This window comes from Polypterus senegalus, chromosome 10 (genome assembly GCF_016835505.1).
Source record: "Polypterus senegalus isolate Bchr_013 chromosome 10, ASM1683550v1, whole genome shotgun sequence".
NCBI lineage: Eukaryota > Metazoa > Chordata > Cladistia > Polypteriformes > Polypteridae > Polypterus > Polypterus senegalus.
The window spans coordinates 67444340-67460092 of record NC_053163.1 but is presented as its reverse complement, the minus strand read 5'-3'; the positions used below and the strand labels follow the sequence as shown (position 1 = coordinate 67460092).

At 36.2% G+C, this 15753-nt stretch overlaps 1 protein-coding gene across 2 annotated transcripts in view; it reads right to left on the bottom strand.

Annotated features, from left to right (window-relative positions):
• Positions 1-333: 333 nt before the first annotated feature.
• klf5l (Kruppel-like factor 5 like) overlaps positions 334-15753 on the bottom strand; it is a 63950-nt gene continuing 48530 nt past the window's right edge. For both annotated transcript variants that reach the window (XM_039765893.1, XM_039765892.1), the window contains one exon: positions 334-2664. In XM_039765893.1, coding sequence (XP_039621827.1) covers positions 2486-2664 — 179 coding nt within the window. In that variant the 3' untranslated portion in view covers positions 334-2485. The remainder of the gene's footprint in view (positions 2665-15753) is intronic.

Here is a 15753-nt window from a genome sequence, read left to right as displayed (position 1 = left end):
GTTTGTACATTTTGCTGTTGAAATGTGCCATGTTCTCACTTACCTTGCGAATTATGGCCAGAACAGGATCTCATCTCAACTATGGGCCATATAATGAATATTATAAGAGGAGGGTGTCAGGAAAGGCATCTTTGTGTTGGTAACATCTACATCGGAATCTGAGGGCTAAACCCGGATTATGATCATTACAGCGACAAAGAAAGAGTTGAAATAGGAACTTAAGGTTGTCTCAAATGTAATGCCAGCCTGAATTGCAAACAGGAGAAATTCAGCAGTGTTAGAAAAATGACATTTACAGAGATAGCCATAAAAGAATCACAAGCAAAAGAAATAATCTTTATAATCTGTTTATTATGCTCTTTATTTTACAAGGTTTTCATTTTTCAATGGAAAAATATGTTGTTCTCAAAGTAAATAGTCATTATAATATTTTATACAAAACGTGATTTCCTTAGAATTAGTAAAAATTCTACAATGTATCAAATTCAAAAATATTTTACTACCACCACTTAAAAATCCCTTTTGTTCATAATATAAACATTGCATTATCATCTAGATATATGTACAGTTCACTTTTATTTTTACCAAAAACCAAAATACTGTATTTACAAAAGGGGTTCTGAACTCTGGCCATGCTCTTAATGAAAGGCATTTCTTACTAATGTTAGAAAACTGCCCATTATGTATACACACACACGCACGCACACACACACACACAAACTCTGGCTTGCACACCCATCCATACTTTGTCAGCACACAATATTTGTTTGGCCCATTTTGAAAATTTTATTTCACAGTCCCACATTTTACAATGTTTCATTCAAAAGTCCTTCCTGAGCCAAACGTCAGCAAATGCCAATTCTGTGGTATGCACAGTGCGCTTCCAGATGCAATGGATTTGACAGTCCAGTTTGGTGAACAGCATAATGAGGGCTGCCATCTTATTGCTACTGAATAGAAAAGTAAGTTTGTACTTGTGTGATAAATCTGCGAAAGTCTATTCCGCAAATCAAGGTGGTCTATAACTCTTTTAAATCCGCACACTTCCTTTGCCTCCCTTACAACAACAAAAGCAGGTTGCTGGGCTTATAAAAATAAAGCTGCAGCCATCCACCAAAAGAACACATTTGGAGTTCTCGTTTTCAGCCAAATGTCCATACAACAATCAGAATCGAAGCATTTATCTGATTTAGTTAACTCACTGAACAAGAAAACTTCTCTAAATAACGAACACAGAGATGATGCTACAACAAAAATGCATGTCAGACGACTGTTAAGTGATGAAGAATACTTTCCAGCCTTTAAAATTCCCAGCACTTGGCAGAAGTGCTATGCCCAGTTTCACTGGAAGCTTGGACTGAATGGAGTGTGACACGACTGAACCAGAGCCATGTGACACAGAAAGGGTCAGCTGCTTAGCGTCAGTCATGCAACGGTACCAGCAAGGCACAAAGAATGATGGAGGCACATTTCAGAAGCAAGTCAGTTCTGGCGGGTGGTCCTGACTTTACGTGGCTTTGGCTAATTTTCAGATGATAATCAACACATCCTTTGACAATTAACTCCTTAAGTCATCACAAGACAGAACGAATAGCAAATGACACGTTATCAGACATAAAAATTGATGAGTGATATGTTCTAGTGGGGACATTATGTCACATTATAAAACCGTGAACCGTGACACAGCATTTTAAAGCACAGACCTCTAGGAGACACGTCACGCTTTGTTCTTAGTTTTACCCTAACAGTAGTGCTTTCTCCTCTAGGCGTCTGCAGAATGAATTAATACTCTTTTCTGTTTTTCATATCAAAATAAAGCATCTTTCGTAAAATAAAGAGCCAGTAATGTGCTGCAAATCTAAAAAGCAGTAGTCAGTAAGATCCAACGCTCGTCAGCCTGGCTCGAGATTGTCCTACTGTCAGTGGAAGTGCTTGATTTGAGATGACTATTACACACTGAAAGTCTTTCCTTTATAAAAATACATTTTCTTTAAAAAACACAACATTTTAAAAGTAAAAGGTCTTGGATTTGAACAAAATTCCTCACCTTTTCCCATACCAGTAAATAAAAAAAATAAAAAAATCAATATTTTACAGCAAACATTTTCACTCATTGTCTGTGTACTACAGAAAGGTAAAGAATACAATACATGAACACTAAAAAGAAAAATAAATTATAAAGATAAAAAAATCCCTCTTTTCATATTATTGTACATCCAGTTTTCAATACTCTGGCTTCACTTACACACACACACACGCGCTCACCCTAAACTGCATACACGTATGTATGTGTCTGCTTGTCATGTTTTTAAAAAACAAGAATTTTTTTTGTAATGTATTGGATCTTATTTATGCATCTCGTGGTAGGTTCTCCTTTACATAAAGGATCTGTTATAACATAAGCCCAAAGGAAACAATATACAGCAGGCAACAAAGGGACGAGTCATGGAGGCAAACTTGATTTCTTCCTCGGCGCCAACATCCCCTAATTTTGGTGGCGCTTCATATGCAGCGCCAAGTGGTCTGACCGGGAGAAGCACCGCCCGCAAGCCATGCACTTGAAGGGCTTGGCACCTGTGTGTTTACGATAATGCCGGGTCAGCTCATCTGAACGGGCAAAGCGCCAGTCACATCCTTCCCAACTGCATCTGTATGGCTTCTCTCCTACAAATAAGAAAGAAGATTGAAAGCTTTGTCAACATGTTTTCAACTTCACCTGGTAAAAGTGGTATAAACTTGCCTGTAGTCTAACGAAACTTGGAATATTGTTAGTGTCTAAGTACGTAACACCTTACCCCTTTGAGCATTTTGCAACTTTTCAGCATGCTTGAGGCACTATAGTCTTCAAATTGAGCTTACTTATAAGAATTGTGCATTTCTGGAGCCAACAAAAAAATCATATTAGAAGAAGGATGGTTGAACAAACTATGCTAAGGCAAACAGGTACATATATGAAAATTATTTCATTTTCATTCTTATAAAAAGTTCCTCGTATAAGCCCCATTTGCCAAGTACTAGTTACAAATACAGCATAGATGGAACACTATGTAAAAGGATAAGCAACAAGAACAGAAAAATAAAGTATACACAATTAAATACACACATATATAGTTTATGTAAATGGCAATAAAAGTTTCAAGAGGACTGCTAGCACATTCCTCTAAATATATGAATTTATTAATAATCTCTAAAAAAAACTGAAAAACTAAAGAGATCCAGAAATCACTTATATCGATATGCTGTAATTTCAGCAGTTTTGGAAACCTTCTTTGTCAGGTAGAAATCATTAGAATTCAGGACCTGCCCCATCAAAATGGAACGGGATGTCAGTCCCACGTAAGGCACATCCAGATAGGCACAGAGCGAGTGTGTGCTTGGTGTGTGGGTGTGTGTGCCCTGCAGTGGGCTGGCACTCTGCCCGGGATTTGTTCCTGCCTTGCGCCCTGTGCTGGCTGGGATTGGCTCCAGAGGATCACCGTGACCCTGTATTAGGATATAGCGGGTTGGAAAATGACTGACTGACTGCCGTAGAAACATGTGATATGGGATGATACCAGAAACAGCGGGGCCGCTTCACCTAGACAGGGCCTGAGCCAGTGTTTGAGCCTGCGCTTAAAGAGGTGGGAGACTGCAGCACTAGGCATAATGCAGTTGAGAAATGAGGCTTACTACTTAGTACTAGAAATTATACAATGGTTTTCTTAGAAACAAAAGGAATATTAAAATTTTGAAAAAAGAATTTAAGTTGGAAAATCCATTTTTTACACACAATTGGTAAAATACAACAAATTCCTTAACCTGTTTACATTTTTCAGCTTTTTGGTAATTTAGTAGTGTCAAATTGCAAGAATTATGCTTTAAAGTAGCAATCAACATGTACTGTTTATATATACATATATAAATAAAATTACATATATATATATATATATATATATTTATATTTTTCCTCCAGCAATTTGTCTGAGATACCAGGCAAAGGGCACAAAGTTCAGCTATAATGTAAGAAAACATTAAGCAACTTCACAGAACGCTATCAGCTAAATGCTGTTTGCCCGCAGTTCACAAGTTAAACAACTGAATGCCTGTGGTTCATGTGGCACCTGAGCTGCTTCTTTACTCTGTTTGAAATCCAAATCATTCTGACACATGATATCATATCTCTAGTTTAGGTAATATGTGCTACCCTGACGGAAAGTGAATGACTAAACAGAAAGGTTTCTATAGTAGACTAAAAAAAAACTACGGTCTTTGATGCTGTAATTTACTCATTTGTTAGTCTTAAGTTCACCGCATGGGGTCCTGTATTCAACTCAAATCTCTTTTCTTTTCATTTTCCAACAAGAAAGAGCTCCATGTTTTACTCAAACACGAGATTGCAGACATGAAATGGCTTTTGTACACACTAGTCACTCCTTTATTTATACAGTTACTGCACAATAAATGTGCTTTCAGTGAACGATTCATTGACTTTTGGCTCTGGGCCAGCAGTATTTTTATAGTGTTATGTGTTTTTGAGATAAAAGGATAGCAAACAACAGTAACAAAGCATGGATCGATTCTTGTAAATGCTTAATAGGAGCAGAGCACGCCATAATAAAGGAACAAAACTTGAGCGTTATAAAATACTTTTATTACACAAGTCAACGTCAATGCTTGCATTTATTAATAGGAGATAAAGTGTACAATATATGCCAAATTGTTGCACCATAACTTCACAATACATTTCTGACACCAGAAGTAGAGGAAACAACACTTTATGTGGGGACTGGGAAAAACAAAGTAAAGTGACTTTGCAGCATATAATCAGTAAAAATTTAGTAAATGCTAAAAAGACACAGAGGTTAACAATCACACGGATGCGAATGTAGCTATGTTTGCAAAAAGCATTTTTTTACTATAAACTATGAAGCATGGTGTACTTAATAATAACTGACTGCTTGATTGGTTAAACTGATTATTTAATGTTTTCTTTGTACATAATGAAAAATCTATTACATACAGTATGAAATGGCACAATAAAAAGTCACAGTTGATCAGCCAGCAGCAACAAACAGAAAAAAAAAATATTTCCATTAATATAACAATTATCAGTTTACAAGAACTCCACCAATGTAAAATTCATATAAAAATCCACAAACACTAAATCTGCAAAATGTGTTATGTGACTACAGGTTTTTAATTAAAAAAAAAACAAAAAAAAACTGATACCAATCCGTGATGGAATTAGGCAAACCTACAAAATATAATGCAGAAGAACAATAATCTTTCTCAGATTTCTACAGGATAGTGATCTGTGCCAGGAAAATGGATGTTGTTTCTCTTTATTCAAAGAGGATATTCCTATTGAAACAATGTAAGATTAATTTCCCTTGTGTGCACAGATTACTGTATTGTTTCAGCTATAGGCCATTGGTGCTCGGTGTTAGTGAGACAGCCTGGGATACGCCAAAAAACTATACACCTTGGACATGAATTTGCAGCTGTTTTCTATTTTACAATAAATATTACAAATCTAGTTATTCATTAGCAGTGTGTATGTTTCATTTGGACTTCCTTGGCACTCAAAAAAGTTTTTGTGTGTCATGCTAGAAAATGATATACAGTAACACAAGAGTAAATCAAAGCTCTATCTAGGGTGTGGCCAGCAAATATTAACACTGGCTGTATGACACATTGAAAAATACAACAAGGTGCAACAAGTCACAGAGCTTTTGTGACCCCGCGTATTTGCTTTTCTTACAATATTTGCCAATAGTTAAAATAACAGTGTTAAAGCAATGCTGAGACATATAAAAGAATTAAGAAATATTTTCACCATCTTTACAGTACAGGCAAATAGATCATTATTTGAATAAAGAACACTCATGAAAGAAATGAATACTGAGCTACAGTACAGGTTATGTTTTACATAAATTGTGTTCACAATTAGTGAATGAAATTCCATTTCTGTTAGGCTTACACATCACAGTCATCTTTATAATGTTATTCCATGCTCAGCCCAGCCCATTCTGAGTCTTCAACGTCTTCTTCCAGACTCATGTTGATTGGGAGTGAGCTCTACAGTAAATATGTGGAACCCAAGGCCAAACATAACAGGGACGAATGTGGCTGACAACATCGGAGATGACAATGACTGAAAGTTGACAAACTTTAGCAGCTGAAGATGCAGTTACAAATATAGGCATCAAGTTCAAATTCCAAAAGAGTTAAATACAAGCAAAAGAATTATGAAACCCATTTTAAGAAAATGAGCAAATGTCAAAAACCACAGGAGTAATGGAACTGGGATAAAAAACATGCAACTGAGCAAGGAGTGAATACAGGATGAATGTTCAAATAAAGAAACCAGCAAAACAAATGGCTTCAGGTGACTGCAAGGATAATTGCAGTTACCAGGCAACTGAAAATTGGAGTTGTGGCAAAGCAGAGGCAAACTACTTGTGGTAGGTATGGAGATGGGCACATCCAAGAGCAGGTCATGACACCAGGGCTTAATTTACCTCTGTCTGAAAATGACTTTCAGGGATGTGCAGATGACTGCCATGAAAGTAGCTCAACAGCTTTTTGTATATGCTGTGGATAGTGAACAATTAGTATTAAAGACCCTGCTGTGGTAGCTGTCACTATGTAGAGAGGAGAAAATTACACTTGAAATTAGTGTTTTTCATTTGGTCAGGGAGGTTAGATATTAACTTTTAATTTTTGTATATTTTTTACATTGGCTTTATCAATTTCATTTTGCCAAATCATTAAATGATTTTGTTCCTAAAAATTGACAGTTAAGTAAATTAATAATTTATCTATCCAATCTCCAATGTATACATCACTAAAATCTTGTGGTTTTAGGAAAACTGTTTTTTTTCTGAATTTTAGGAGAAAGAAAAGAGCTGGCAAAGTATTCAAATTCCAGGAACATCCAGTGAACAGTCAAATAACTATCTTTACTTTTCTTTTTTCCACTTTTTAGTATGATAAATTATATGATTTGAAAAACACAGAGTAGAGTATTTTTGTTTAATGTCATTAACAACTGTGAGAAGAGGAATTCCTGGTGGACAACATCAGTGGTGGAAAAAAGAATGCAAAGAAACTTTTTATGTTGGGTTTATATTTACACCCAAGGACACCTACTCTAGAAAAACTCTCAGCAAGGGAGTAGCATAGTGAATTTGGCTTTCCTCTTTCATCCCACCAAAGTTCAGGTTAGGATGGATGCACACTAGATTGTGTTTGACTAACTGGGAACATATAACTTCAGTATAAGAAAACATGTTCTAATCTATGGAGGGGGTTTAATAGTTGGGAAGAAAATCAGAAAAAGCAAATAATTGATTCAGCACAACATAACTTCTTGTTTATCTACTCAATGAATCTGAACAAAAAATATCAAGCTGAGGTATGAACATCCTGTCCAATGTATCCTTATTTTGTGGCATAAAGGAGTCACTACTTACATTTCTATGACACTTGACCGTACAAGATTCCCTTTAGTGACTCAGCTGAAGAAATGAATTGTATATAAAATATTTTAAACACTTTCATCATGTTGTCTTTTAACTTATACAAAAATGATTCAAGCCCTAAATAATTATTCATCGTTCATATTCCACTCTGCAAGAATCTGCCCAGTAAATGTTCTTTTAGACTTTTGTTTTACTGTCATTATAACATGGAGAGAACACTTGCCACACGATTCAGGATGTGGCCTCATGCAAGTGCCATACAGAAGTATAGATTTTCATGGCCTGCACTTAATACATACTATTCACCATAATAATTAGATCTGTATACTGTATGGTGCTGAACTATGACATACTCATTACAGACACTTCCATATTATAAATCTACTTTCTAACTCCCATCTGCAATTATGCATTACATGTAATATGTAACTTACATTAAATTACATAAAGCTACATTTGTCCATAAATATTTGGACAGAGACAACTTTTTTTCTAATTTTGGTTCTGTGCATTACCATAATGAATTTTAAATGAAACAACTCAGATGCAGTTGAAGTGCAGACTTTCAGCTTTAATTCAGTGGGGTGAACAAAACGATTGCATAAAAATGTGAGGCAACTAAAGTATTTTTCTAACACAATCTCTTTATTTCATTTAAAATTCATTGTGGTAACGTACAGAACCAAAATTAGAAAAAAGTTGTCTCTGTCCAAATATTTATGGACCATATACAATTAACTGAAGCTGATAATTTTTTGTGTACATTGACTAAATTTAAGTTTTCAGAAATTTTAATTCATATTAGTTTATTTTTTGTATAGTTTTTTTCACTGACTGGAGGCACAGAGCACTGTGACAAGTTCTGACATAAAATTCAAGTAAAGATTTTACAAATTACTAAATGCATAAAGGGAATTAGTGCACACAAAGACATATATTTGTTACAACACACAGAAAACAAAGTAGAAACATATTAAAATAATGGGAAACCAACAATATCTGTCTAATTAAATGCTGAACTGTGGCTAGTTGAATGAGAATAGGCAAGTGGTTGTAAGGGTCTTGGGGTTTCAGAGAGGATGTGCCAATCAGATTTTTTTTTTATTAAATGCCCTTTACAATACTTCCTTTTGGTGTGTGTGTGTGTCTGTATTTTATGAAGAGGACTGAGGGCGGGGGGTGTGACCTCAGCTGATTAGCCTGGACCTAAGCTGCTATCTCTTGAAGGTTTACATTAAAACATATCTTTATATGTTGATTACTTTGAACCCATACTCATGTAAAGAGAACAAACTAACTTAAATCATATACATACAGTAAAGCCCTTATATTCCATTTTATCTGGGCTGGATATAAAAGCATTGGGCTGTTATAGATACCCCTTATTTATTCAAGAAACTGGATCTGCATTCAATTGTAAACTCAAATCTACAGGTACTTGCTTTGTTCTATACAAGAAACTGAATGCCTCCGGAGGCAGGAATTTCCAGCTCAACCTGCTCTTTTGTATTTATAATGACTGAGGGAAAGAAGCAGACCCAATATGATACAAACTCAGTATTTTACACATGAATCTTCTCAGGTGTTACTGAATTTCATTACGTTTTTCCAAAATCTGTTTATTTATTGTAACTCTGTAATATTTTGATACAATTACTCTTTTGTTTTACTACTGTATATAGTGATAGATAGATAGATAGATAGATAGATAGATAGATAGATAGATAGATAGATAGATAGAAAGAACAAACTTTATTTTGCCCTAGGTTGACACAAAAGAAAAAAAAACTAAAAAGTAAGAAAACTTCTGACTTGGCTTTCACAGTGAGGTATTATACTGTTGGCATATTGCTGTTGGTATAAAGAAGCCCCAGTGCCTTTCTTGACAACATCTGCCAACAGACATTCAATCATTGGCACATGACAAACCTTATTGAAAGTTGCACAATTATCACTTTCCATCAGTATAACTATTAAGGTTTTCCCAATTTATTCTTTAGTACATTTCCATTATAAAGGGTCACTTTTTCCACTACAACTGAACTTCTTTAGTATATCTTTCAGCCAGAGACAAGCTGGCATATCTGAATTTATTGAGGAGTCTTATTGTATTTTATCCATAAAGTACCTTAAGGACCTTCCCAGCATAATATGTACTATGAAAGATGAAAGTCCCTGTCACAAAAAGGGTCCAAACAGAGATCTTCTGAAAAATGAGGTTACAATGTATAACTGAGAAGATCCCATCTCACAATTCCAAAACCAAAGAGAATAGCATGGTACTGGCCACTATTGGGTGGTATACCACTTGGATTTCACATTGGCCCAAGAGATATTCATTGAGCCACAATGTATACAGGTGTTTGCAATTAACAACACTCTAAGGACATCCTCAGGCCTTCTTGAAAAATTCTTTCCAAGAATCTAATAAAGGTCTAGGGATCTTTAGTCAAGCTCCTTTAAATGTGTTGACAGCAGAAGAGGGCTAACTTGTTATACTGGGTCATTTCCCTGTTCAAAATAACACGGGGATGGCAGCCCTGACTATCTTAAACAAATTAGTTGTATGTTATAATTGGATATTCAAATATATTTAATTTGTTTTAAAAAGCGTGACTGGTTGCACACGGACCCTTTTTATGGATTCAGCATACTGGGTTTGAGTCTTGTGTTTAGCTGTCGACTGTGTGGAGTTTACACATTCTCCTAGTGTCTGTTCATGTTCCTCCTACATCCCCAAAGTTGTGTGTGGTAGGTGGATTAGCAACTCTATACGGGCACCAGCAGAAGTGAATGTACGTACATGTGTGTTTGTCACATGATAGACTGGCACGCAATCCTGGTTATTTGCTGCTTTGCATACTGTACTGCCAGGATAGGCTTCGACCCAGTGTAACCCTCAGTTAGTTTAAGTAAGTCTGAGAATGTATACTGGATGTGACATGTTTGGCCATGTTTCCTATTATGTCAGTAGTTTCATCACAAATCAGGAGACTCACACTGGCTCATCAAAGGTTTCACTTTGCTCTTCTAAATCTTAGTCAGTTCATATGATTAGTTAGAACAGGTTTCCTGGCCCTAGGCAGTTATTGTAACTTTACGTATATTTGCTGTATTTTGCTTAATAATGCTGACTGGGCTTTTTGAAAACTTGATTTTACAGGCTTGGCGTGCAATGAACTGTATTTTTATTTTTGTTGTAATGCTCTTAGTGCTCTTCCTGCTTTCTGTTATGATAGCTGGATAGAGGTAACGTTAAAAGAGATTGCCCAAAGTATGTCTAGAAAATTGGGTGAACAGTATAAAGGACTAAGTAAAAATTATTCGGGTCCACCTAATATAAAATGAATATTAAAAATAATGAAAGTAGGATAAAACTATATGATCGTTTACAATTATACCGGTTATAAAAGTCAATAGGTATGTCACATTAGGTGATCAGCTTCACAGGAATGTGCCACTGACTGCCTACAACTTGCTAAGATGAAAGTAAAAGCTACAACTCAAAATCATTAGAAAAGTCGCCTAATGTGACACAGGCTTAAGCTTAAGGTGATTCATAATGATGTTTCTGTCAAGCGATGCTGCAAGTGTAAATCCAAACCTTGGACCTGAATGATTACTGTAGACTGTATTTCTCTGTAGTGCGATGGTCAGCATGGAACCCCACAATTCTAAGGCTGTGTATTAAATATCTGGCCTGGTCCTGGTTTACATTGTGTTTACAGGTTTCCTCTGAATATTTGGTTTCCCTCCATATCTCCGTGACTGGTTTGTTAAGTTAAATAGTGATTGCACTTTGACTGTGTATGAGTCATTGTTACCTGTGACAGACTGGAATCCCAACCAAGGCTGTTTTCAGCCCTGTGATGTTGCTGCAACAGGATAAGCATGAACAGGAAAATGGGTGCATGACACTTGACATAGAAAACTGAACACAACTAAAGCCAAGTGTTTTTTTGTTTTTTCTTTTTTTAACCCAAAGCAAAGTTCACCAAGGTCATATTTAAATTCACCCCAGCACAAAATATATACCTTTAGGGTTTCAAAACTTTGTTTTTGTCGCAAGAACACCTTTAGTGTTTCAGAAGGTGAGACCTTTGCTCATTCTTGTCAGGATGACCTCTCACTTAGAGATTTAAATGTTTGACTGTAACATGCCATTGAGCATTTGGTGGTACTGTGGACAGCAAGGTGGGGTGGAGGGGCACAGCAGGTGTATTTGATTTAGTGCTATAAATGGCAAGGAGGGGGGGTGCCACTTGTCAGTACGATTGCTTAACTTTTTGCCTCTTATCAAAGCCAAAATAAATAGCCTGAAGATAGCAAAGCACTCAATGCGAAAAACAAACTTGTTTTTCACTCCCTGACTTATTAAAGGGGGATCAAGTGACACTAAGGTCTCTCTGAGTGAGATAACTTAGCTGGACTCTAACACATTTAAAACTTAGGATATCTAGATTGTGACATGGTGGCAATACAGTGGGGATTCATTCCAAGAAATATCAAAATTATCTTCAAGATGTGAATTAATTTTACACTGCAACTTTCCACATTGCATAATACAAGTTTAAGTGTAAAAAGAAAGGGACTAACAAAATGTATAGCATTACAAGTGCCCCACCAAAGCATAAGGACTCAAAGAAATCAGCACTTGTTTGCCAACTGCACACACACAAGTCATGGTTAACTGATTCTTAAAGAAAACCTACAAGAACTCCTCCTAGTTCATATTATTGAGGTAAGATCCAGAAAATTATTCAGCTCAAGTGGTATTTATGGAAATACCATTTGGCTACAGATATTATGGCCTTAATGGAAAAAAAATATTTAAAAAATATACATGACATTAACCAATATTTTCCACCTTTGTCTGTTCATAAACATTATTGAAAGTGTGTTTTTTATCATGCATTATGTTTAATGGTCCAATCCAAAAATGAATAATAAAAACAATACTTGTCATTGTATCTATGGGAATCTTGTAAGGGCAGGTGTCATATACATGTAAGCAGACACTTCTTTATGCCAACATATGAGGATGCATTGAACATGATGTTTAGATCTCAGCTTGGTATCTTTTGTAGACATTGGGTGAGTAGAAATGCAAGAGTTATGTTGGGCTGAAGCAGTTATTCTCTTTTTCAGATTTTGTGCCCGCTGGAGAATTGTAATACTTAAAAAAAAAAGCAGTTGTCTTTGGAGCTGCATTATCAACTGGGGTATTAAAAATTAATAAAAGAATCAGCTGAAGTCTTTTCAAGTTAATAGGTTGTGTGTCAGTCAGCGCCCTACCTATCTCATCCCCCTAAATGGGGCTGAAGCTCCTATTTTATGTCTTTTTTGTACGTTTTGATTCTTTTGTTTATGTTAATATTGTTGATCATGTTTCTATGCATCTGTTAATCTCTGTGTGTCACAGGGCCATTTGCCTATTACTGTCAAGGGGCTTCCCTCAGTCCTGTAAAGGATAGAGAAGTAAGCAGTCCCTTCTGGTTCAATTGAATGCATTTGGTGGTTTTGAGGAGCTCTAGTAATTATTGTTATTGAGCCTTTTTTCTAGATTAACTGGATTTTGAACCCTGGTTATATTTTTTGACCACTCTACTGGATTTGTACTTTTGGTACATGTTTGGTTTGGGATAACCTCTTTCAGGAAACTTTTGCTGTGCCTTTGTGCTTCTCTGAGCTTTTCTTGGTGCAATAAATATTTTTATTTATAAAGAATATTTATGGGTCCAGCAGACCCCCTTGACCCTGTGTTCGGATTCAGCGGGTTGGAAAATGGATGGATGGATGGAAGAATATTTATCTGCCCTTTCATGTTCACAAACCAAAGGCTGATGGACCCTTCTCCTTCTGAGGCTTTTGGTACTGATTTTAAGCTTTATGCTAAGGGTCTATCCAAGTCATGTAGTGTAGACTGAAAACTGTGTAGACTGATGTGTTGCAAAACGTTTTTGACCTGATTAATCTTATTTGGTCAGTTAGCAGTAACTTATTCCATCTAATAATCCATTTTCTAGCACTTCACCTAAGCCCTAACATTAAGATTAAATCACAACAGGAAATGGTAAACAATAGCAAGAAAATACCTTGGTTGGGGAGGGCAGCTAATCAAAGTATATAAACATTTCAACAAGATGAGAAGATAAAAATCTTTTTGTCAGCTAAACACAAATATCTTTAAAAGAAAGAAGATAATAGTAACCTCCCACATAAATGCCATGCAGAAGGAGCTCTGGCCAAGGAGGATCTATGAGACACCAGTGCTAAATTTTTATGCTGCCTTAAAACAAATCAAACTGAATTATATTAGAGGCAGAGCTTAATCCACTGCCTGCCCAGACCTGTGACCAACAAAATTGACTCAAAGTGGATGAAAATGCTTTGGTGTGCAAGACCAAACATTTGAGTACCCTGCATTTGCTGTTAAAAATATTTCCATTGGCTAACATGGTAGCACAACTGGAGAGATGGCGTTGCAGTCATTTCAATGTCTAGTGCTATTTAGACTTTGCAGTTGGTCAGGCCCCAGATTCTAAGAGAGACTCTGTGTCCTCACAACTGTGCTATAAAAAAGCAGGTCAGCAAAGAGGCGATCTGACCCAAATAGAACCTTAATGTTAGAATTTTAATCTATATCACAACTTCCAGTATCAGGATCATTTTCCCTTTTAAGGCTTGCATTAAAGAATGATTCTTTTCTATAGTTGTTCTTTGTACAGAACCTGAACCACAATTTTTGTGAAATGTTTAATTTAACATATTTATGATTTGTCATCAGTGTTTGCCAAACTAACAAAGTATATGATTCAAGCAGGAAGTGTAATGCATCACCTGCAGTGATTGTAAATTCAGTAGTGTTGCCAAGTCAAAAATACCAACTAAACTAACAAGGTGGGAAAAACTCAGAGAGTGTGACGCAGACATTTCCATGAGGGTATAATCATTTTATCAAAGCCAACAAACCATGTATTTTTTATTCACTACAATACAATGATGTGGTATTTGATTACCTCAGCTTTATATTGATACTTTTTGTCCCAAGTGGTCTGGCCTGCATGACAAATAAGCAAAAAATACTAAATCAAGTAATGGCCAAATGACTAGGAAAAGACAATCAATTATGCCAATGGCTTCTTTGTAGTAGCTTGCCCCTAACATGGGCTATGCTATGGCAACATTAGAAAGTATTTGAAAGGTTCAAAATGAGTTACATTATTCAGTCTCACAGATCTAAGGGCTTAGGTTCAAATCATACTCACTGCCAGTGTGGCAAGTGCATGCTCTGCATCAGGGGTGCCCACACTTTTTTTATATATACTTTATACTGAGTATCAGAGGTAGGTAGTAACAAGTTACATTTACTCCGTTACATTTACTTGAGTAACTTTTTAAAAAAATTGTACTTCTAAGAGTAGTTTTACTGCACCATCCTTACTTTTACTTGAGTACATTTGTGAAGAAGAATCGCTACTCTTACTCTGCTACATCAGGCAACACTCGAATCGTTACTTTTTTTCCATTAGATAAAGTCTGACAGACAATTTTCAATCTGCTCTGTGTAGCGTATGCTGTCAAGTTGCGCACACGCCTTCCATTGCGTGTCCAGCTCTGACGCGAGGTTTTGGATGCTCCCCAAATCAAGGCGCTGCAGCTTTGAGGACAGATGTTGCATTTTTCGTTTGAAAGCATTAACTGAGTTAATCATATTGACCATGGTTTTCTCTTTTCCTAGCATCTGTAAATTAAGCTATTTCAACATGTTGGTCAGATAGAAAAAAAATGCCAAGTCTAGCGGCCATTGATCGTTATTAAGTTGCTTGTGTTCTGCATGCTTAATGACAAGGAGAAACTCCTTTTTCTCTGGCCAGGGGTCTTGAAATCTCCGCAGGAATTTCTCCCTAGCCATCTGCCTCAACGAAGGCATCTTTTATCATCTCTCCATCTTGGAAGAACTTCTTATGCTTAATGATCGAGTGACTCACCTGGAATGATGCTTCAGTGTGTCTGCCTTTGCTTTTGAATTCAGCCGAGTGAAAAATGACAGCTGTCCGATTAACTGCAATTTTAGTTTCCTCTCCTTTCTCTTTCTCAGATCGCTTTTCGGAAAGAAGTCAGTTTTGTAGTTTTTATGAACAGTTCGAAAGTGCCTTTCTACGTTTTCCTTCTTTGGAATAGCAATGATAGATTGACAGATCAGCAAACGCACTTCGATTGTGAAATTGTGAGAGAAAAAATCCTCTTCCAAATCCACATCCAGCCCATAACCAACACATTTTTTTTT